We start from the raw sequence: 23,070 nt of genomic DNA on the forward strand, positions 1-23,070 counted from the left end.
GAACACGACGAGTCACCAGGTGTGTCCTCTGGTCATCCTGGAACTGCATCTCCGGGGCAGGATGCTCGACCTTCTGGGAGAGGAGGTAGAACGACACAGCCCAGCAAAGACTGGATCCTGTTCCCTGCTCATGGTTTTACTAGGGACTTCTTGTCCCACGTGTGGCCAGAGGTGTCACTCAGCGTACTGGTCAGATGAGGAACCTGGTCATCCCTCCGCATCCTCTCCTGTGCGCAAGACTGGAAATAAACAGGATTGGACCCTCTGATTCGGTGGCTCCTGCAGAAATGACCTCATATACGATAGTGATGGGCCAGCAAGTGCAAATCCTAAATGGAGCTGACTTACTTCTGAGTTGCACTTCTCTGCGGGTGACCCTACTGCCCTACTGTCCTCCAAGGACGTCCTCCTCCTTCCCCTGCCTGTTCTTCTTTTTCTTCTTCTCCTTCTTCTTCTATTTTTCCTGCTTTTTAGGGCCCCACCCACGGCATATGGAGGTTCCCAGGCTAGGGGTTGAATCAGAGCTATAGCTGCCGGCCTACACCACAGCCACAGCCATGCCAGGATCCAAACTGCATCTTCGACCTACACCACAGCTCGCGGCAACACCGGATCCTTAACCCGCTGAGCGAGGCCAGGGGTCGAACCCGCATCCTCACGGATACTAGTTGGATTGTTTCCGCTGTGCCACGACAGGAACTCCCTCCTGTTCTTCCTCCAGCTGTGTCTCCTCTTCTTTTTCTGTTCCAGCCCAGAGTGAGTCAGATTCACTGTGGAGTAGGTGGACTTTTAGGTAGAAAACTTATCCAATCCAGACACACTGCTTTCAAGAGAAATGGACCCTACAGGGACCTGTGGACCCCAAGGAGTGTAGCCCTCACCTGGGTCCTCCGGGCTTGCCTCAGGTAAGTAATGAAGTTGTGAAGCACACAACCAATTTCAAATGTTATATATAGTTAATCAGATTTTGTTCTAGTGTCATAGTTCTTTTTTTTTTTTTTTTGGCCACACCCACGGCATGTGGAAGCCCCCCGGGCCAGTGATCCAACCCTCAGCAATGACAATGCTGGGTCCTTAACCTGCTGAGCCATTAGGGAACTCTTAGTGTTATGGTTCTTTAGAACCAGGGAATATGGAGGACCAAGCCCTTAAGTATATTTGTTGTGATTAGAATTCTTGCCTGTGGCTCAGCGGGTTACAAACCTGACCAGTACCCATGACTAGTATCCAGATCTGATCCCTGGCGCCTCTCAGTGGGTAAGGGACCCAGCATTGCTGTGAGCTGTGGTGTAGGTTGCAGACGCAACTTGGATCTGGTGTTGCTGTGGCTGTGGTGTAGGCTGGCGGCTACAGCTCCGATTCGATCCCTAGCCTGGGAACTTCCATGTACGGCAAGTGTGGCCCTCAAAAGAAAAAAAGGAAAGAAAGAATTCTTTCCTGTAAAGTACCTGGATTGCGTCATTCCCCTGCATTAAGCTTTAGCATCATTCCCCATTTTCTCCAAATAAAATTCAAACAATGCTTTTCATGCTTCTGGGTGCTCGCCCACCCCCTCCCTGTTAACCCTACACTTGTACATAATCTACAGAAAATACAGAACGATTCCAAACTCCCCATGTCGTCTCTTGTCTCTGGGCTTTTATAAGGCCATTCCCTCTGCCTAAAGTACTTTTCCCGTTCTCTCTTATCTATGTCACCCCAATTGGGCCTTCAGACCACAGTTGGGATGTTACCTTTTTTTAAAAAATTTATTTTATTGAAGTGTAGTTGATTTCCAGTGTTAATTTCTGCTGTATAGCACAGTGGTTCAGTTATACATATATATATAAGAACATGAAAAAGAATCTTTTTCATATTCCTTTCCATTATGGTTTAATGCCAGGACACTCAATGTTGTTCTCTATGCTCTACAGTAGGACCTTATTGTTTATCCATCCTGCATGTACCACTTTGCTAGGTATCACTTTTTTTTTTCTTTTGTCTTTTTGCCTTTTCTAGGGCCACTCCCACAGCACATGGAGGTTCCCAGGCTAGGGGTCCATTCGGAGCTGCGGCCACCAGCCTACACCAGAGCCACAGCAACGTGGGATCCGAGCTGCGTCTGTGACCTACACCACAGCTCATGGCAATGCCAGATCCTTAACCCACTGAGCCAGGCCAGGGATCGAACCTGCAACCTCATGGTTCCTAGTTGGATTCATGAACCACTGTGCCACGACGGGACCTCTTAGGTATCACTTCTTGAATGTCATCCATAACCTCTAAAGACCAGCCTGCCCCTACGTGTATCTCATGGAAGCACTAGCCAATCCAAACACTGTAAGGACAGGACCCCACTGCCACCCGTGCACCAAGGTGCCTGCTTCAATACCCACCCCAAAGAGTCCTTGGTATAAAATAACTTGAGTGCCACAGAGATACACAGCCTTCCAAGTAGGTGGGGTAGATTATTAGCATTCCGTCTTACCATATTCACTCATGTCATCTACCAAAATAATTTCTTCAATGATATGATGTGGCGTGAGAGTCATGATGCTGGACACTGTCCGTAACAAGGCATTAAATTCTTCGTTGTGGAAGCAAATGATAATGCTGGCAGTAGGGAGGTTGGTTGGGTAATGTTTTTGATGACACCTGCACGCATAAGTAAGAGGGAGAAAACGACTCATTTAAAAGCCTTAGATGTTTGGGGGGCTTATTCAAACCCCCTTCTTTATTCACATTTTCCCTCTTTGTTCCTTTAATTGGTGATTATGATAATAAGGTGATGGTACATTTAAAATGCAAAGATTAAGACACAAACATTTCTTGAAACGTACATTGTTCTAGTATTTTCTAAAGACGTCCCCCTTCCTAATGCCGGTAATAATTGCTCTTTCCTGAGACTCTGTTTTGATATTAGTTCTCTTTTGAACATAATATAAATGCAACTTATACCTATATTTTAGTTTCTATTAGAAAAAAGGAATGAGGCAACTTATACATATTGAAAGGTTCAAATTACCTCTATGATCTTCAAAGAAAATCCAAGAGTTATTACTATTATTTTTTTTTTGGTCTTTTTTTTCTAGGGCTGCACCTGCAGCATATGGAGGTTCCCAGGCTAGGGGTCTAATTGGAGCTGTAGCCACCGGCCTCCACCACAGCCACAGCAATACGGGATCTGAGCCATATCTGCGACCTACACCACAGCTCACGGCAACATTGGATCCTTAACTCACTGAGCAAGGCCAGGGATCAAACCTGCAATCTCATGGTTCCTAGTCAGATTTGTTAACCACTGAGCCACAATGGGAACTCCCAAGTGCTATTTAAAAAAAAAAAAAAAAATTTATGGCTGCACTCATGGCAAAGTTCCTGGGCAAGGGTTTGAATCTAAGCCGCAGCTGCAGCAATGCCACTGTGCTGGGTCAGGGACTGAACGTGTGACCCCGCAGTGACCCAAGATGCTGCAGTCGGAGTCTTAACCCACTGTGCCAGAGAAGGAACTTCTCAAGTGCTACTCCTTTTTTTTTTTTTTTGTCTTTTTAGGGCCACACCTGTGGCATGTGGAGGTTCCCAGGCTGGGGGTCCAATCAGAGCTGTAGCCACCAGCCCACACCATAGCCACTGCCATGTGGGATCCAAGCTGCATCTTCGACCTACACCACAGCTCACGGCAATGCCGGATCCTGAACCCACTGAGTGAGGCCAGGGATTGAACCCGAAACCTCATGGTTCTTAGTCGGATTTGTTTCCACTGCGTCAGGACGGGAACTCCCCAAGTGCTATTCTTATACTTATATAGTCTCTTGCAACAGAGAAATGCAGTGGATATGGTGTAATTAGATTTCTTCCAAGGATCTGACAAAAATGTTTTGTTATTTTTTGTGCACTTGAGAGAAAAATAGACACTGAATTCTAGAAATAATAGTTTTTAGCTGTTAAGTATTGTTTGGCTTGCTATATTATTTGGTTGTATTTTGGAATATTTTGGTTGTAATGGCAAATCCACTGGATCTAGCTTAAGCCATAGAAAGAGAGGTGGAGTTCCTGCTGCAGTGGGTTAAGAATCCGACTGCAGCAGCTTGGGTTGCTGCAGAAGCGCAGGTTTGATCCCCAGCCCCAGTGCAGTGGGTTAAAGGATCCGGCATTACTGCAGCTGTAACTCAGATTCAATGCCTGACCCAGGAACTTCCATATATATGGCAGGTGCGGCCCTTTAAAAAAAAAAAAAAGGAAAGGAAGGAAAAGAGAGAGAGAAAAAGAGAGGGAGAGAGGGAAGGAGGGAGGAGGGAGGGATACTGTAAGGGACCCCAAAGTCCCAAGAGGACCTAGTGACAAGTATGCAGCTGAGCCTCGGAGAACAAGTCTGACCGGTGGCCTGAAACCCCCCAGACAGTCTCCGTTTCTGCTCCTGTCTTTACATCTAGGAAGTAGAATAACAACGGTAACTACATCAGCCTACCTCACAGGCTGTGAGGATTCAGTGAATTAACATAGGTAAAATGCTCGGGGCGGGGCCTTGCAGGTGGTAAGCATTCTATGGGGCTCATGCTGTGACTCTTACTTGTTCTCTGCAGCCTGGCTTGTTTCCCCTTCTCTGCCCCACAGAGCGGGAAATGCGGCGGCAGCAGCGTGTCTGATAGTCCCTCACCCAAGGAGAAGCTGGTAAGATTTCCTCCTACCCCCAAATTCATGGGACAGGAGTCACTGGTCCCGTCGGGCTCCGGCGCCTGTCCCCCGGTTAATGGATCATGGCCAGATAGTGGGGTTAAAACAAAGTCATTACTCTCACTGCAGCCACGTGAACAAAGGTGGGGGGGGAAACACCGTGGAAGTGGGTGCTGAGCAGACAGCCCCTCAGGGATGCTGCACGGACCTTTAAGACGCCCGTGGATGGATGTCACCACGGAAGAAGAGGACCTGGTCCAGGTCAACATTTTTCTCCAAGACGCGATGAAGACACAGAAGCCACGCCTACTGGGTGGAAACTGACATTGTGCTGGAAGGAATGAGAACATGAGACGACGGGAACCAGCAGGAGGCCTGGGAGGGTGAGAGGAGGGATGAACACCTTGGGGTGCAGGTGCTCTGAAATGGCAGGTGGGAACACCTGGCTTCACAGAAACAGGGAGGGTCAAAGGCTTACATTCCAGCAGGAGCGCTGAGTTATCACAGAGGAAGGAGATGAGAGAGAGGTGGAGGGAGAGAGGGAGGGAGAGAGAGGAGATGAGCCCGGGAGGGGGCGAGATGATGGTCCAGGCGAATTTTAGCTCCTCAGATCACATATTTAGTACTGAGAAAACTACAGATAAACCGAGTCCCTCCAGAGGATTGAGACAATGTCACATTGAGCCTGAGACTGTGTCACATGGGCTTAGACGCCTAAGAGAAGCCTGATGTGTATGGGTTTCTTTAAAATTTGTTGATAGGAGGTCCCGTTGTGGCTCAGTGGTTAACGAATCCGACTAGGAACCATGAGGTTGAGGGTTCGATCCCTGGCCTTGCTCAGTGGGTTAAGGATCCGGCGTTGCCATGAGCTGTGGTGTAGGTTGAAGGTGTGGCTGGGATCTGGAGTTGCTGTGGCTGTGGTGTAGGCTGGCAGCTGCAGCTCTGATTCGACCCCTAGCCTGGGAACCTCCATATGCCACAGGTGTGGCCCTGAAAAGACGAAAGACAAACAAACAAACAAACAAAAAACAACAAAAAAGAAAATGGGGTTGTTGTAGGTGTTACAAGTGAGATGTCATTAGGGTGATCCTGATCCGATTAGACTGGGGTCCTTTAGAACACAGAGACCCACGCAGAGGGATGTGAAGAGACGCAGGGAGAAAATGGCCATCTATAAGCCAGGGAGAGGGGCCTAGAAGAGACCCCCCCCGCCCCGACAGCCCTAAAAAGAACCAACCCTGCCAACACCTGGCTTTCTGACGTCTCGCCTCCAGAACTGTGAGACAACACACTTGCCATTTAAGCCTCCCAGTTTAGAGTACGTTGTTATAGCAGCCCTATCAATCCAACAGAAGGATGTTAAGTTTAAATTTGCATAAATTCACCTGAGCTTCTATGGGAATGCAGATTCTGACTAAGCCTATCTGGGACAGGGCCCGGGACTGGGCATGGCCAACAAGCTCCTGGGGGTTGCCCAGTGTAACTGGCCCTCAGACCACATGCTGAGCTGGAAAGGTCTAGTGGGCACTTCTCAAAATGACAAGATGACACTCTTTCAGGCATTACAGAAACACATGGCAATGGGGAGTTCCCTGGTGGCCTAGCATTTAAAGGATCCAGTGTTGTGGCATAGGTTCATTCCCTGGCCCAGGAACTGCCACGTGCCATGGGTACAGCCAAAAAAAAAAAAAAAAAAGCGCAAATATTGTATGATTCCACTTTTAGGGAGTACATAGTGTAATTAAAATTCAGAGACAGAAAGCAAAGTGGTGGCTTCCAGGAGACTGGAGGGAGGGAAGAAGGAGCAGTTAATGTTTAATAAAGACGGAGTCTCTGATTGGGGGGATGAAAAAGTTCTGGAGATGGATGATGATGATGGCTCCATAACAGTGTGAATATACTTAATGCCTCCACATAGTTAAAATAGTCAACTTTATGTTATGTACATGTTACTCCAAGTTTTAAAACAGCACTTACATAAAGGATTGAAGGAACAAATTTTTTTTTTTTAAGCGGACTTCGAAGAAAAAGTAGGTAGTGTCTGAAACAGTGTGTATTAGGAATAAATCTCCCTTTGACCAAAAGTTTTTATCGGTGATTTGATAAAAAGATCTTGAGGGTGAAGCAATTTTTGGAAAACTCTAGAACACATTCTACACCAAGGAGAAGATATTCTCTACACTATAAACTCTAGAATATTCAAATAGGCTTTTTTTTTTTTTTTTATGGTCACACCTGGAGTACATGGAAGTTCCCAGGCTTGAGGTCAAATCAAAGTTGCGGCAGCCAGCCTACGTCACAGCCATAGCAATGCCAGATCTGAGCCAGATCTGTGATCTACTCTGCAGCCTGTGACAATGCCAGATCTTTAACCCACTGAGCAAGGCCAGGGATTGAACCAACATCCTCACTGACGCTGTGTTGGGTTCTTAACCCCCTAAGCCACAATGGGAACTCCTGAAATAGGCTCTTGACATGATCTGATTTCAAATTCTAAAAACAGGAACCTATATTATAAGATTTCTAATATGCCAAAATTAAAATCTGGTTAGTGTTTAAAAATTAGACCTTATATTTATTTTTAGACCAATACACTATAGGGCACTATAGGACACTATAGGGGACTAATAAAAGAAACTGAAGACCCAAATAAATGGAAAGATATTCTGTGTTCATGGATTGGAAGAATTAATATTGTTAAAATGTCCATACTACCCAAAACAATCTATAGGCTCGATGCCATTTCTATCAAAATTGCAATGGTATTTTTTCACAGAAATAGAAACAACCCTAAAATGTGTATGGAATAAAAAAAAGCCTCTGAATAATCAAAATAATCCTGCAAAAGAACAGAGCTGGAGGACTCATGTGCCCTGATTTCAAATTATACTACAAAGCTCCAGTAATCAAAACAGTATGGTACTCACATAAAAAAGACACAGATCAATGAAAGAGAGTAGAGAGACCAGAAATAAACCCATTTAAATATGGTCAATTAATTTACAACAAAGGAGCCAAGAATATACAATGGGGAAGGGACAGTCTCTTCAATAAATGGTGCTGGGAAAACTGAACACCACATGCAAAAGAATGAAACTGGACCTCTATCTTACACCATACTCCAAATTAACTAGAAATGAATTAAAGGAATATAAAACCCCAAACCATAAAGTTTCTAGAAGAAAAGATAGGCAGTAAACTCCTTGACATAGGTCTTGATTTTTTGGATCTGACACCAAAAGCAAAGGCAACAAAAGCAAAGTAAAAAGTGAGACTACATGAAGCTAAAAAGCTTCTGCAGAACAAATAAAGTCAACAAAATGAAAATGCAACCTACTGAATGGGAGAAAATATTTGCAAATCATATATCTGATAAGGAGTTTGTATGTATAAATATCTCCTACAACTCAATAGCACACACACAAAAAAACTGATTAGAAAATGAGCAGAGGATCTGAACAGATATTTTTCCAAAGAATTCATACAGATGAGCAACAAGCATGTGAAAAGATGCTCAACATCACTACTCATTGGGAAATACAAATTGAAAACACAATGAGAGATCATTTCACACCTGTCTGAGTGGTTCTTAAAGCCAAGAAATAACAAGTGTTGGTGAGGATGTGGAGAAAAGGGAATCCTTGTGAGCTGTCGGTAGTAATGTCGACGGGTGCAGCCACTCTGGAAAACCAGTATGGCGTTTCCTCAAACAATTACAAATAGAACTGTCATATGATCCAGCAATTCCACTTCTGGGAGCTTATCTGAAGAAAACAAAAGCACTAACTAAGTAAGATCTATGCACTCCCATGTTCACTGCTGCATTATTTACAATAGCCAGGATATGGAAACAACCTAAGTGTCCAACGGGTGGATTAATGAATAAAGAAAACATGAGATATACCTCTACACAGATATAGACATACATATAGACAAACATGAGATATATCTCTAAACAGATATAGACATACGTATTATATATATTATATATATATATATAATGAAATACTATTCAGTCATAAAAAAGGAGGAAACCTTGCCATTTCCAACCACATGAATGGATCTTGAGGGCATTATGTTAAGTGAAATAAGTCAGACAAAAAAAGGCAAATACCATATATAATCTCACTGACATGTAGACTCTAAAACAAATAACCCCCCCCAAAAAAAAGCTCATCAATACAAAGAGGCGGGGGTGGGTGACATGAGTGAAGCAGGTCAAAAGGGACAAACGGCCAGTTATAAAATAAGCGTTACAGGGATGTGATGAATGGCACGGTGACGGTCGGTAAGAATACTGTATTGCATATTTGAAAGTTACTAAGAGAGAAGATCTTAAAAACGTTCTCATCACCAGAAAAAATTTTTTTTTTGTTTCTGTGTAGGGTGACTGATGTTCACGTGACTCCCTGGGATGATCAGCTTGTAACACACACACCAAATCACTATGTCATCTATGTTTTATGTCGATAAAAAAGATCAAGAGGAACTTACATTTTATTCCTGCTATCTGGCACATTTCTGTGGTTGCCCAAGCTTTTACTGACAATGTGATTAAAGCCATATTTCATATATCCATAAATAAGTTCTGTGTCCGTATAGTTAAAATCCTTACCTGCAAGAAAAGGTATCAGTCACGTTAAGGATCGCTTTACGACCACCCCTTTGATGAAGGACCGTAGCAACGCCATCCCGAATTCACTCCTTTGATAACAGGTCAGAGTGGTTTTCTTGGAACCTCAGCGACGCCCAGATGACAACGTTAAAATCAAAGCAGTCACACGAATTAAAGCAGGTTCCGTGGCAAAGTCTGAACAATGAGTGACTCTTCGGTCATGGAGTTTCTCTAGGGAAGGAACAGCTCAGCCTTCTTGGTCCTACCATGACTCATATTGTGTGAAATGATATTAAATGAGGGATTTAGAGAAAGCGGGAGAATGGGAGCAGAAACCTCTCTCCCCAAACTCTGAAAGAATAAAGCAAGATGACAGAGGAGAACCCAAACCTATCAGTCTTAACAGTAAATGAAGTGGGCATAAATTTCCCATTAAAAGATAAAAACTCTTAGATGGTAATAAAAAAATCAAAATGTAACATAAAAGATAAATAAGATGAACTAAAATGGTTCTAAGTGGAAGAATAAGAGTTCCTTGGTGGCTCAGCGAGTTAAGGAGCTGGAATTGTCACTGCCGTGGCCCTGGTCACTGCTATAGTATAGGTTTCATCCCTGGCTCGGGAACTTATGCATGCTGCAGATGCGGCCAAAAAAAAGAGTGAAAGAATGGTCAAAGAAGGCGAGACTCAAAATATTTTTTAAGTATAGAATTCACTGGAAGGACAATCCAGAGACCCCTTTTATACTCACGATAAGTCACAATACAGATTTAATGGTACTGAGCTTGTCTGTAGACATCTAATGATGGGTGGCAACAAAATACTTAGAGAAAAATTGTTAGAAATACCAATATCTATTGCCACAAATAAACAGTAATGGATTTTTTTTTTTTTTTGGTCCTTTCTAGGGCTGCACCCGAGGCATCTGGAGGTTCCCAGGCTAGGGGTTGAATCAGAGCTGTAGCCGCAGGCCTACACCACAGCCACAGCAATGTGGGCTCCAAGCCACGTCTGCAATCTACACCGCAGCTCACAGCAACGCTGAACCCTTAACCCACTGAGCAAGGCCAGGGATCAAACCTTCAACTTCATGGTTCCTAGTCGGATTCGTTAACCAGTGAGCCACGACAGGAACTCCAGTCATGGAATATTTTAAGCACAACTCTGAATCAGAGAAAAAGTTAGACACTTGAATAATGTAATTAGTTAAGTTTCCTTAGTAGATGTATATTGTGCTTTGTTTTTGAGAGAGAAATTTTCTTTTCCAGTGCTCAAGGAGTGTTTTCCAAAACGATGTAAATTCTATATTGTACATAAGGGGGTTCCCATCCAGAAGCAGCCGCCTCTTTCCCATAGGGCCTCTTTTTTTTTTTTTTTTTTTTTCCCCACCTAAAACATCCTGGCAGAGCACAGCAGACAAGCACAGGGAGAGCTCTGGAAGGCGGATGTAAGGAGGCAATTTGGAAGGACCGAGAACGGGAGGAGCAGCTCCTGACTGCTTTGCTGTGAATCCCAGAGCGGGGGGCTGTAGAGGTGGAACCACCCACAGGCGCAGATAAAACAAGTTCCAGGATAAGCCTGATCCCCTAGGCACAGGTTTACCAGGAAACCCTTTGGCAGCACCCACGAGAGTCCAATCAAGCCCCCGCAGGAGAAACACATTGCCTCCCGTGGCTTCAGGGTGGGAGGAGAACAGGGACCAGGGGTTCCACCTCGGGAACAAGTGACAGTGTTTCCTCGCCTCCCACCCCCCAGGGGTGCTGGTGGGGCTGAACGAAACCCACCCTTCCATCCCCCTTCCTGGCAGAAGAAGGCCATGTTCCGATGATCTGTCTGGATGGTGAGAGAGCTGGTTTTCCATAAGCCCTCTGGGAGAAGCAGGTGTGCTCTGATTTTCCCTAAGGTGATTTTTTGTTGTTGTTGTTGTTTTTGTTTGCTTATTTGTTTTGTCTTTTCAGGGCCACACTCATGGCATATGAAGGTTCCCAGGCTAGGGAATAGCCTATACTGCAGCCACAGCAACACAGGATCTGGGCTGTGTCTTTGACCAACACCACAGCTCATGGCAACCCTGGATCCTTATCCCACTGAGTAAGGCCAGGGATTGAACCCGCGTCCTCATGGATACTAGTCGGGTTGGTTAACTGCTGAGCCATGACGGGAACTTCCCTTCGGTAGTGTCTTGCCAGTGGTGTGCGGAGCCTCGGATCCCACCCAGTAGCAACGAGGCTTAATGAGGTGGTGGCAAGGCGGGGCTCGTCACTACTGCCAGTGCTCTCTGCCAGTCATAGCCGTGGGGGTCCAGTGGAGAGCTGAACCCCACCCCTCCTAGTGGCAGGCCCTCGACTTGCCCCACCTCCCAGCCCTGGTGTCAGAGAGGCCCAATGGGGAGCCCGACATCCCACTCACCATCCACAGTAAGGCGGTGACCACGCTCCAGGGTGGCCGGGGTGGAGTCCGTGGGTCCAGCAGACCCACCCACAGGCCACCCACCAGGCCCTTATGCTGCATCTCAGCAGAGATCGGCCCAACAAAGACGCTTACGTGGGACCCAGAGCTGCATAAAGTCCCAAATGCCCAGGATACAATCAAAAATCATTTATCATACCAAGAACCAGGAAGATCTCAAATTGAATGAAAAAAGACAACCGACAGATTCCAAGATTAATCAGAGGTCAGAATGATCTGACTTGGATGGACCATGATAAAAATGCTCAGAAACAAATGGAAAAAGGAGAAATCTCAGCCAAGAGATAGAAATTATCAAAAAAAAAAAAAAAAAAAAGGAAGAGGAGTTCCCATCGTGGCGCAGTGGAAATGAATCTGACTAGGAACCATGAGGTTTCGGGTTCGATCCCCGGCCTCAGTCAATTGGTTAAGAATCTGGCGTTGCTGTGAGCTGTGGTGTAGGTCGCAGACGCAGCTTGAATCTGCGTTGCTGTTGCTGTGGCTGTGGTGTAGGCTGGCAGCTGAAGCTCTGATTCGACCCCTAGCCTGGGAACCTCCACATGCCGTAGGTGCGGCCCTGAAAAGCAAAAAAACAGAAAAAAAAGAAAGAAAAAGAAAAAAAGAGCCAAATGGAAATTATAGAACTAAAAAAATACAATATTCTAACAAAAAACCTCCCTTAACGGTTTAATCATGATGACAGATTTCTCCTTATCTGAACCACAGAGAAAAGAGACTGAAAAAAAAAAAATGAGGAGAGTCTCAGGGGCCTGTGAACTAACAACAAAAGAGCTAATATTCATATTACTGGAGTCCCAGAAGGAGGAGAGAGAGAGGAGGGAAAAAGCACTCTAGGAAATAGTAGTTGGGGGTTCCTGTCGTGGCTCACTGGTTGACAAACCTGACTAGGAACCATGAGGTTGCAGGTTCAATCCCTGGCCTCGCTCAGTGGGTTAAGGATCTGGCGCTGCCATGAGCTGTGGTGTAGGTCACAGACCCGGCTCGGATCCCACGTGGCTGTAGCTGTGGCTCTGGCGTAGGCTGGCAGATGCAGCTCCAATTAGACCCTTAGCCTGGAAACCTCCATATGCCGCGGGAGCGGCCCTAGAAAAAAAGGCAAAAAGACAAAAAAAAAGAAGAAATAGTAGTTGAAAAGTTGGCACATTTGGTGAAAGACAGAAGGTACATATTCTGGAGGCTGAGCAAAGCCCCAGGGTGTATAAAGCAAAGACCTCAAGGCCACATCATAATGAAACCTCTGAAAACTCAAGACAAAAGAAAATGCTTAAACGCTGCAGAGAAAGGACACGGCCATGCCCAGAGGGACGGTCTGGGTGACTGTGGGTTTCTCATCGGACCTCACGGAGGAGCGAAGGGAGCGGGAAAGCACTTCCCAGGGCTGAACAGAAAGACCTGTCAACGGCAAATTCCACATCAGCAAAAACGTCCTTTGGGAATTACGAGAAAAATAAAGATACGCTCAGCTGAAGGAAACTAAGAACGTGTGACTAGCAAAACCCTGCCCTCCTGGAATCGAAAAAGAAAGTTCTCCAAACGAAAAAGGGAACCATGGCAGCAGAAGGGTTGCAACCTCAGAAAAGAAAAATGAACATCGAAATGGGTTTAAAAATATATAGTGGATTGTCCTCATGAGGGTTTTTTTTAGGTTTTTATTTTTTCTCTTATAGTTGATTTCTCATGAGTTTCTTAAATCCTATTTAGTGGTTGAAGCAAAAACGATAACACCATCTGATGTGGTGCTTACTGTATACAGTGTATACAGAGGAAATACTAAAGCCAATTATATATATATATATATATACACATATTTTTTTTTTTGTCTTTTTGCTTTTCTAGGGCCACTCCCTCAGCATATGGAGGTTCCCAGGCCAGGGGTCTAATTGGAGCTGTAGCTGCCAGCCTACACCACAGCCAACACAGCAACTCGGGATCCTTAACCCACTGAGCAAGGCCAGGGATCGAACCCACAACCTCATGGTTCCCAGTCGGATTCGTTAACCACTGAGCCACGACGGGCACTCTGACAATTATATTTTTAAATTGAGGACGTGAAGGGACTTGGCTTTTTACACTTTACTGGAAGTTGCAAAACACTGATTCAAGGCAAGTCAGTAAATTGCATATGTACCACGTAATACCTAGAGAAACCACAAATAAAAACTATACAAAGCTATGTATTAAAAGACCTATGGAGTTCCTGTCATGGCTCAGTGGTTAACAAACCTGACTGATATCCATGAGGACACAGGTTCGATCCCTGGCCTCACTCAGTGGGTCAAGGATCCGGTGTTGCTGTGGCTGTGGCATAGGTAGGCAGTTACAGCTCTGATTCAACCCCTAGCCTGGGAACCTCCATATGCTGTGTGTGCAGCCCCGAAAAGACAAAAGACAAAAAAAAAAAAATAAAACAGGAGTTCCTATTGTGGCACAGTGGAAACGAATCCAACTAGGAACCATGAGGTTGTAGGTTCAATCCCTGGCCTCGCTCAGTATGTTAAGGATCCGGCGTTGCCGTGAGCTGTGGTATAGGTCAAAGACGTGGCTTGGAACTGGCGTTGCTGTGGCTGTGGCATAGGCCGGCAGCTGTAGCTCTGACTGGATCCCTAGTCTGGGAACCTCCATGTGCTGTGGGTGCGGCCCTAAAAAGACACACACGAAAAAGACTAAATAAATATAAGAACTAAATAAATATAAGTAAAGCAAGATGGGATTCCGATAGACTATATCCTGGATCATAAAACAAATCTCAAAAAACCCTTAAAGAATCAAAGTCATAGAGTATATTTTGTGACTACAACAGAATCAAACTGGATATCAATTACAGAAAGACAGAAAATTACTCAAAACTGTTGGAAATTAATTTATTTCCAAATACTCTAAGAGGAAAGTCTCAAAGGGAATATAAAAATACATAGAACTGAATGAAAATGAAAATTCAACATATTAAAATATGTGGGATGCAGCTAAAGTAATATTATTACAACATCAATTCTCCCCAAATTAATCTATAGACTCAATGCAATTCCATTCACAATACCTGGAGTTCCTGCTGTGGTGCAACGGGATGGATCCCTGGCCTGGCACAGTGGGTTAAAGGATCTGGCATTGCCACACCTGCAGTGTAGGTCACAGCTGTGGCTCAGATCTGATCCCTGGCCCTGGAACTCCATATGCCACAGGACAACCAAAAAAAGAAAACGGACAAAAGAAAAAAAGAAACATAATACCAGCAGGCTGGAGTTCCCTGGTGGCTCAGTGGGTTAAGAATCTGGTGTTGTCACTGCTGTGGCATGGGCTGGATCCCTGGCCTGGGAACTTCTGCATGCCACGGGCATTGTTCAAACAAACACAACAACAAAATACCTTCAGGCTTTTTTTTTTTTTTTTTGGTAGAAATTGACAAGCTGTTTCTAAAATATACATGGACAAAGAAAAGATCTAGCATCACTAAAACAGTTTTTTAAAAGATCCCGAAGAGAGTTCGGAACGAGAGCCAACAAAAATGGTCAACTAATTTTTGACAAAGGGGAAAGAGAAAGTTTTTGAACACATGGTGCTGGATGTGGAAGAAATGAGCACAGCTCTTTCCCTCACAGCATCACAGAAATTAACCCAAATAGAGTTAATGTAAAACCTAAAATTTGTAAATTTCTGAAAGAAAACACAGAAGGAAATATCTGTGAACTTGAGGTAGGCAAAGATTTCTATGATAAAACAGAAAAACATGAACTCACTTTGCTGTACAGCAGACATTGACAGAACATTGTAAATCAACTATACCAATTAAAAAAAAAAAACCCTATGAGTCATAGGGGTTCCTGTTGTAGCTTAGTAGTAATGAACCCGGCAGTAATGAACCTGAGGTTGCAGGTTCGATCCCTGGCCTCGCACAGTGTGTTAAGGATCTGGTATGGCCATGATCTGTGGTGTAGGTCACAGACACAGCTTGGATCCCAAGTTGCTGTGACTGTGGTGTGGGCCAGCAGCTGCACTCCAATTAGAACTGGGAACTTCCATATGCCATGGCTTTGACCCTAAAAAGACAAAAACAAAAAACATGACCCATACAAGAAAATGTGATAAATTGACCATTAATATTGAAAATGTTGCTTCATTTTTGTTTTTTTTATCTTTTTAGGACCATACCTGTGGCATATGGAGGTTCCCAGGCTAAGGGTTGAATCAGAGCTGTAGCTCCTGGCCTACACCACAGTCACAGCAACTTGGATCCGAGTTATTGTCTGCAACCCTCACCACAGCTCACGGCAATGCTGGATCCTTTAACCCACTGGGCGAGGCTAGGGATTGAACCTGGGTCCTCATGGATACTAGTCAGGTTCATTACCACTGAGCCACAATGGGAACCCATAAAATTTTGCTTCTTGAGTGAAACCATGCAGAAGAGAATGAAAATATATAGATTTGAAAGTTGCTAAGAGAGTAGATATTTTTTCTCATCACAAGAAAAAAAATTGTAACTTTGTGTGATGACAGATGTTCATTAAACTTATTGTGGTAACCACTTTGCAATATATACGTATATAAAGCCATTGTGTTGTACACTTAAATACAATGTTATATATCAATTATATCTCAATTTAAAAAAAGAGAATCAAAAGACAGGGCACAGACTTGTGCAAAATATTTGCAACTCGCAGGTCAAAAGACTTGAATCCAGATTATATTTTAAAGTCCTTAGAAATCAGAAGACAAACATCTCAGTTTAAGAAATGGACAGAAGACTTGGAGAGACACTTTATGGAAAAAAAAAAAAGTCTGTGTGTCCATTTAAGCACACAAAAAAGATGCTCAAAATCCTTAGTCACAGGGAAATGCACGTTAAGGCCACGATGATATCATTACTCACCCATTAGAATGGCTAAAATCTAAAAATCTGACCACATCAGGTGCTGGCCAAGATGTGGACAAAATGGAATTCCCATACACTGCTGAAGGAAATACGAACTGGCATCCTTACTTTAGAAAATGGTTTGTCATTTTCTTTAAGGTTAAGCAGACACCTACCACCTGAATCATCCATCCCACACCTAGGTGTTTACCTAAGAGAAACAAAGCAACACACACAGCAGCATTGCAATTCACTGCAAAATACCTGCAAATACATTAAAAATATATTATAGATTTTGCTTAAAGAAAATGAGGACAATATCCAGGGAAGAGCAGGACAAGAGATGAAGTGTTTACTGTTAAAATTTCTTTGAAATGCAGAAAGCAAATATAGCAAACTACATAAAAAACTATGACATTTAGGTGGTAAATACACACAAACCTGTTTAATTGTTTTCTTTCTTCTGTGAATGTATGTAATATTTCATACTTTAAAACTGAACTGCTCTAGGAGTTCCCGTCGTGGTGCAGTGGTTAACGAGTCTGACTTGGAACCATAAGGTTGTGGGTTCGATCCCTGGCCTTGCTCAGTGGGTTGAGGATCTGGTGTTGCCGTGAGCTGTGGTGTGGGTCGCAGACGCGGCTTGGATCTAGCGTTGCTGTGGCTGTGGTGTGGGCTGGCAGCTGTAGCTCTGATTCGACCCCTAGCCTGGGAAACTCCATGTGCCACGGAAGTGGCCCAAGAAAAGGCAAAAAGACAAAATAAATAAATAAATAAAATAAAATAAAATAAAATTGAACTGCTCTAAAAAGGACATTGTCTTACTCTTTCAAATATTAATTTATGGTATATGTTCCCCTTCAAATGCCTAACAGAGGAAATCAAAATACTTACCTAATACAGAAATTGGCTTTTGTTCTTCAGTTTCATCTTCATTAAGCCTTTCACGGGGTCTTGGTATTTGCATCGAGCCATGGATACTTTGCTCTTGCAGTTTTTTCCCAAGGGACCAAATCAATGGATTTCCTTCCGTCTGGATTTTCTTCTCCTGGTTCTTCACATTATTACGGTGAAAATAAATACTAAAGAGAGCTGTCCAGACCCCAAGTGTCAAGGATCCATAAAGCAAACTCTGAATTATAACATGTCTCATTGTAAACCTAGCATTTTTGAAGGTCCATTTTAATATTTCCTAAACCAGAAGAATGTAAGAGAAGCTGTATTAGATATTTTGATGGTTTATAGATCATCCACTTGGCTTGAATTCAATTTTCAGTGTTTTAAAGACAGAATCATTTTGATATCAGCACTTATCTACTTTGTTAAGATAAAAGGTATCCTTTTAAAAACTCTCAAGACTGATATTCATAAGATTATTTAACATCAAAACGTATACCATTCTTATAAGGAGTTTCCACCATGGCGCAGCGGAAGTGAATCCGACTAGGAACTATGAGGTTGGGGGTCCGATCCCTGGCCTTGCTCGGTGGCTTAAGCATCCAGCGTTGCCATGAGCTGTGGTGTAGGTCAGAGATGTGGCTCAGATCTGGCGTTGCTGTGGCTGTGGCGTAGGCCGGTGGCTATAGCTCCGATTCGACCCCTAGCCTGGGACCCTCCATATGCTGCAGGTGCGGCCCTAGAAAAGACAAAAAAAAAAATGCTTATAAAACACACAATATCATTTAAAGTCATTGGCTCCCACTTGTGAGATAAAGCTATAGGGAAAAATGTGAAAGTCTGTTTTGTCCTTTCCACATGCTCAGTCCCTCTGGGAGTGATAGCATAGGTCTATTAAAAAAGCTGGTTTTGGAGTTCCTGTTATGGCTCAGCAGTTAACAAATCTGACTGGTATCCATGAGGATGTAGGTTCGATCCCTGGCCTTGCTAATTGGGTTAAGGATCTGGTGATGCCCTGAGCTGTGGTATAGGTTGCAGCTTTGGCTCAGATCCTGAGTTGCTTCAGCTGTGGCTGTTGGTGAAGGCCAGCAGCTGAGGCTCCGATTCGATCCCTAGCCTGGGAACCTCCATATGCCTTGAGTGTGGCCCTAAAAAGACCAAAGGGTGAAAAAAAAAGATCCAGCTATTTGATGCGCTGCTCCCATTGATTCTAGGTGGAAACAGCCCTCCACCCCATCTCTGTTCCCACTTTTCAGCATACTGAGCTCACCCACTTACCACTGGGGTGACTGCTCTGACTGCTTTGTAGTCTGTTTTCTCTAAGCTCAGTCATAGGTGGAATCAGGCAGGAATCTACACCCAATAATCTCAAAGACAGGATTTTTTCCCCCAAATGTCTGACTTTAGGGTGCCTGGATTCTGGATTCTTGATTGTGTGGGGTACCCTGCCCACATGGTAGTGCTCAAAATGCAGCCCCAGGTGCCTCATAAAGCCCAGTGACATCACACAGGGGCTGGCCAGTCTGAGAGCTCCAATCAGAGGACAGCGTCCAAGGACTTCCAAAGGTCAGAGAGTCTGCCCAGAAAGTCTGCGAATTCTCACTCCTCAGCTGGGGAAATAGCAAGAGTTTGTGTTGGCCAAGTTAAAATCTAGCCTTCTCTTGGGCAAGCCTCATTTTTGACTCTACTGGAAAAAATTTTTTTCAGATGGTGTTTTTCATTTTTTAAAATATAGTTGATCTACAAGGTCATGTTAGTTTCAGGTGTACAGCAAAGTTTTATATAAAAGGGTATATATATATATATATATATATATCCATTTTCAAATTCTTTTGTCTTATAAGTTATTACAGTGAAATAAACCTAAGAGAACAAAGAAGATTTCAGGACACCTCAAGAGATTTAAAGATGAGTCAAAGAGTTATTTGGGTTTTTTAAATTTTTTTTACCTTATATCACTCAACATTTAGATATTAGGACATGAATTCAGCCAAATGCTTGTGAAATTTCTGCTTTCCTAACATGTCTGGGCAGATTTGACCCTCCTCCTATTGTTTTGCCTGGGACAGTCATCTGCCCAGGTAAAGTATGTGAGAAGCAAAGGGTGGGCTGGGGCTTTTGATACCTCACCTGGGGCAGGGAGGATGGCCAATAATGACTTCCAAGCTTAAGATGTGGGTTTTTTTTTTTTTTTTTGGTCTTTTTGCCTTTTCTAGGGCCACTCTCTTGGCATATGGAGGTTCCCAGGCTAGGGGTCGAATCAGAGCTGTAGCTGCCAGCCTACACCACCGCCACAGCAACTCAGGATCTGAGCCACATCTGCCACCTAAACCACAGCTCATGGCAACGCCAGATCCTTAACCCACTTAGGGTTAACACTGAGCGAGGCCAGGTATTGAACCTGCAACCTCATGGCTCCTAGTTGGATTTGTTAACCACTGAGCCACGACAGGAACTCCCAAGCTTAAGATGGAATCTCCTTTGGACAGGCTCAAAGGAAAGGTCCTTTTTTGGTCTCCCCATGGCATATGGAGTTCCCAGGCCACGGATCAGATCGGAGCTGCAGCTGAGGCCTACACTGCAGCTGTGGCATCATCCTTAACCCACTGTGCTGGGCTGGGAATCAAACCTGCATCCCAGTGATCCAGCAAAGCTGCCAATCTCGTTGTGCCACAGTAAGAACTCCGTGTTTTGTCCTTTTATAATAATGTGAACATTAAGAAGTTTTTATTCATAGCAGCCCCCAACTGGAAACAATCCAACTGTCATCAATAAGAGAATGGATAAAGTGTACTTCTGCATATAACAGGATGCAAAGCAGCAGTGAAATGACTGAGCTTTAGTGCCACACAACAAGGACGAATCCATAGATGTAACACTGAGTGAGAGAAGCCAGACACAGTTTATAATTGTATTTCTGTGAAGCTCAAGAAGAGGCAAAACTAATCCAGGATGACACTGGTCAGAGTGGTGGTTACCTTTGGGAGGGGGTGGGAAGTCTTGTTTCTTAGAGATGCCAAGAGTGAGTCTTCATAGCACAGGCATGCTGTCTCTTCCTGATAGGGGTGAAAGCCTCACAGAGCCTACATAGATAGTCACTGGGCTGTTCACTGAACATCTGTGCAATTCACTGTATGTATGTATGTTATATATTCACAAAATGAAGATGAAAAAAGTGAGTTGGCCCTATTTTTGGATAGATTTATCATGGGAGTTTTGCAAGCATTACACAGTTGCTTTGCTGTAATAAAGTCAAATCTTTCTTTTTTAAGAAAGGTGCACGTAAAATGGTTAAATTTTTAATTTATTTTTATTAAGATATAATTCACAAAATTCACCCCTAAAAAAAATATTTAATTCAGGAGTTCCTGCTGTGGTGTAGTGGGTTAAGAATTCGACTGCAGGAGCTCCCAATGTGGTGCATCGGAAATGAACCCAACTAGGAACCACGAGGTTACAGGTTCCATCCCTGGCCTCGCTCAGTGGGTTAAGGATCTGGCGTTGCTGTGAGCTGTGGTGTAGGTCACAGACACAGCTCAGATCTGGCGTTGCTGTGGCTGTGGCTGTGGCTGGCAACTGTAGCTCTGATTCGACTCCTAACCTGGGAACCTCCATGTGCCATTGGTGTGGCCCTAAAAAGCAGAAAAAAAAAAAAAAAAAAAGAATCCAATTGCAGTGGCTTGGGTTGCTTCAGAGGCACAGGTTCAATCCCTGGCCCAGGAACATCCATATGCCATGCAAGTGGCCATCTGTACATATATACAGAGTTCAGTGCTTTTTTAGTATAGTCACAAAGCTGCGTGACCATCTCTGCTATCGGATTTTAGAACACTTTCATCAACTCAACGAGAAACTGCATGACACCTAGAATCCCTCCCATCTCCCCTTCTCTCTTGCCTCCACCAACCACTAATCCACTTTCCATCACTCAGAATGTACCTGTCCTGGACGTTTCATGTAAACAGAATTACACAACACGTGGTTCTTGGGACTGGCTTCTTTCACTGAGCAGCATGTGTCAAGTTTGCACACTGCAGTACACATCAGCACTTTATTCCTGTTTATGCCTGAGTAACAATCCGTTGTACGAACATGGATTTTGTTTATCCATTCATCACTTGATAAGCATTGGGGCCATTTCCACTAGGAATGGGTCAGAGACCTACGTGTTAGGAAGTAAAACTGTAAAAACTCTTAGAAAAGCTTCCTGACATTGAACTTGGTGATGACTTCCTGGATATGACACCAAAGAGGGGCAGGGGTGCAGCTGTTAGCAAACCATGGGTAGCGGTCCCGCTCAGCCCCAGGTCAGCGTCAGAGTGGGCCTTTCCCCACACAGGCGACCTCGACAGTGACCGCTAGTGAGCAATTGTTAGCAAGATACCATTAGAAGTCCCGCTCAGCCTTTGGCTGGCATCACAGTGGAGCAGCCCCCCTACCCCACCTTCCTCTGTATAAAAGGAACCCAAATTCAGACTGAGGAAAGATGGTTCTTTGGGACGTTAGTCCACCATGTTCTCACTCTGCCTGCTTTCTGATTGAGGTCATTCTTACCCCCAAGACTTGTCTCTGGATGTATTGGCCTGTCATGCAGCAAGCAGAGTGAATTTGGGCTTGGTATCAAAAGTACAGGCAATGGGAGTTCCCTGGTGGCTCAGTGGGTTAAGGATCTTGTGTTGACGTTGCTTTGGCCCTGGCTACTGCTGTGGCTAGGTTTCCATCCCTGGTCCAGGGATTTCCTCATGCTGTGGGCAGGACCAAAAAAATAGCACAGGCAATGAGAGAAAAGAATAGATACTGAATCCGACTACCTCGAAAAGTAAAAGTTCTGTGCATCAAAGGACTCAGAGTAAAAAGGCAGCCCACAGAACGGGAGAAAGTATCATACAGACGCCTATAAGCCATGTGTCAGGATGGCCCACAGGAGTAAAAGACAGCGATGTAGTTTTCCAGCAGCTCTTGTTTTCTAGTGGGGGAAGGTTTGTTAGCCCCCACCCCGACCCCCAAGACTCTGAGTTGGGTGTGGATAGCATCAAAGGGAAACCCTGGGCCAGGGGACAAGGGGGGGAAAGGGATCCAAGATGAGCTCTGTTGTGTAAACCAGCGTGACAGCATGGACCTCACCCCAGAAGCGGCCAGGCCACTCCCACAGGGGTGAGGACGAGACTGGGCAAGGCTGCCAAGTGTATCTGAATTGATGCAGAACGGGAGGCGTACACAGAAGGCTGTCTGGAACTGTGGCCTCGAAACCAGGAGTAGGTGGGACGGAGGCAGCCAGCCTTCACCCTTCTTCTCAAACCTCCAGCTTCCTGCCATCCACCCCCACGCTCAGCTGCGACGGCTGAGAACAGAAGCACTCAGCTGAGACCCACCTCGCCTCTCTCCTCTCACCTTTTCCACCGGCCACCAAGGTCTACGGCTAAGCTGTAATCGTTTGTGCTCAGCCCGGGGCCGCCCAGCTGGAGGCCACATGCCAGCCTCCTCTGGGTCCCTCGGGACGCGTTTCTCGGCTGCTTCTGGGTCCCGGGAGGGGGTGTGGGTCCTCGGGCGCAGTGTGCCCCTCCTTTAACCAGAACATCTCTGCTTTT

The 23,070-nt window shown here is 44.6% G+C and overlaps 1 protein-coding gene across 3 annotated transcripts in view; it reads right to left on the reverse strand.

Moving 5' to 3' along the window:
* Positions 1–23,070, reverse strand: part of GALNTL5 (polypeptide N-acetylgalactosaminyltransferase like 5) — an 86,486-nt gene that overhangs the window by 44,419 nt on the left and 18,997 nt on the right. For all 3 annotated transcript variants that reach the window (XM_047763688.1, XM_047763691.1, XM_047763689.1), the window contains 3 exons: positions 17,480–17,777; positions 9,148–9,268; positions 2,468–2,634 (listed from right to left, as the gene is read on the reverse strand). In XM_047763688.1, coding sequence (XP_047619644.1) covers positions 2,468–2,634; positions 9,148–9,268; positions 17,480–17,738 — 547 coding nt within the window. In that variant the 5' untranslated portion in view covers positions 17,739–17,777. The remainder of the gene's footprint in view (positions 1–2,467; positions 2,635–9,147; positions 9,269–17,479; positions 17,778–23,070) is intronic.

Source organism: Phacochoerus africanus, chromosome 16 (genome assembly GCF_016906955.1).
Source record: "Phacochoerus africanus isolate WHEZ1 chromosome 16, ROS_Pafr_v1, whole genome shotgun sequence".
NCBI classification, from domain to species: domain Eukaryota; kingdom Metazoa; phylum Chordata; class Mammalia; order Artiodactyla; family Suidae; genus Phacochoerus; species Phacochoerus africanus.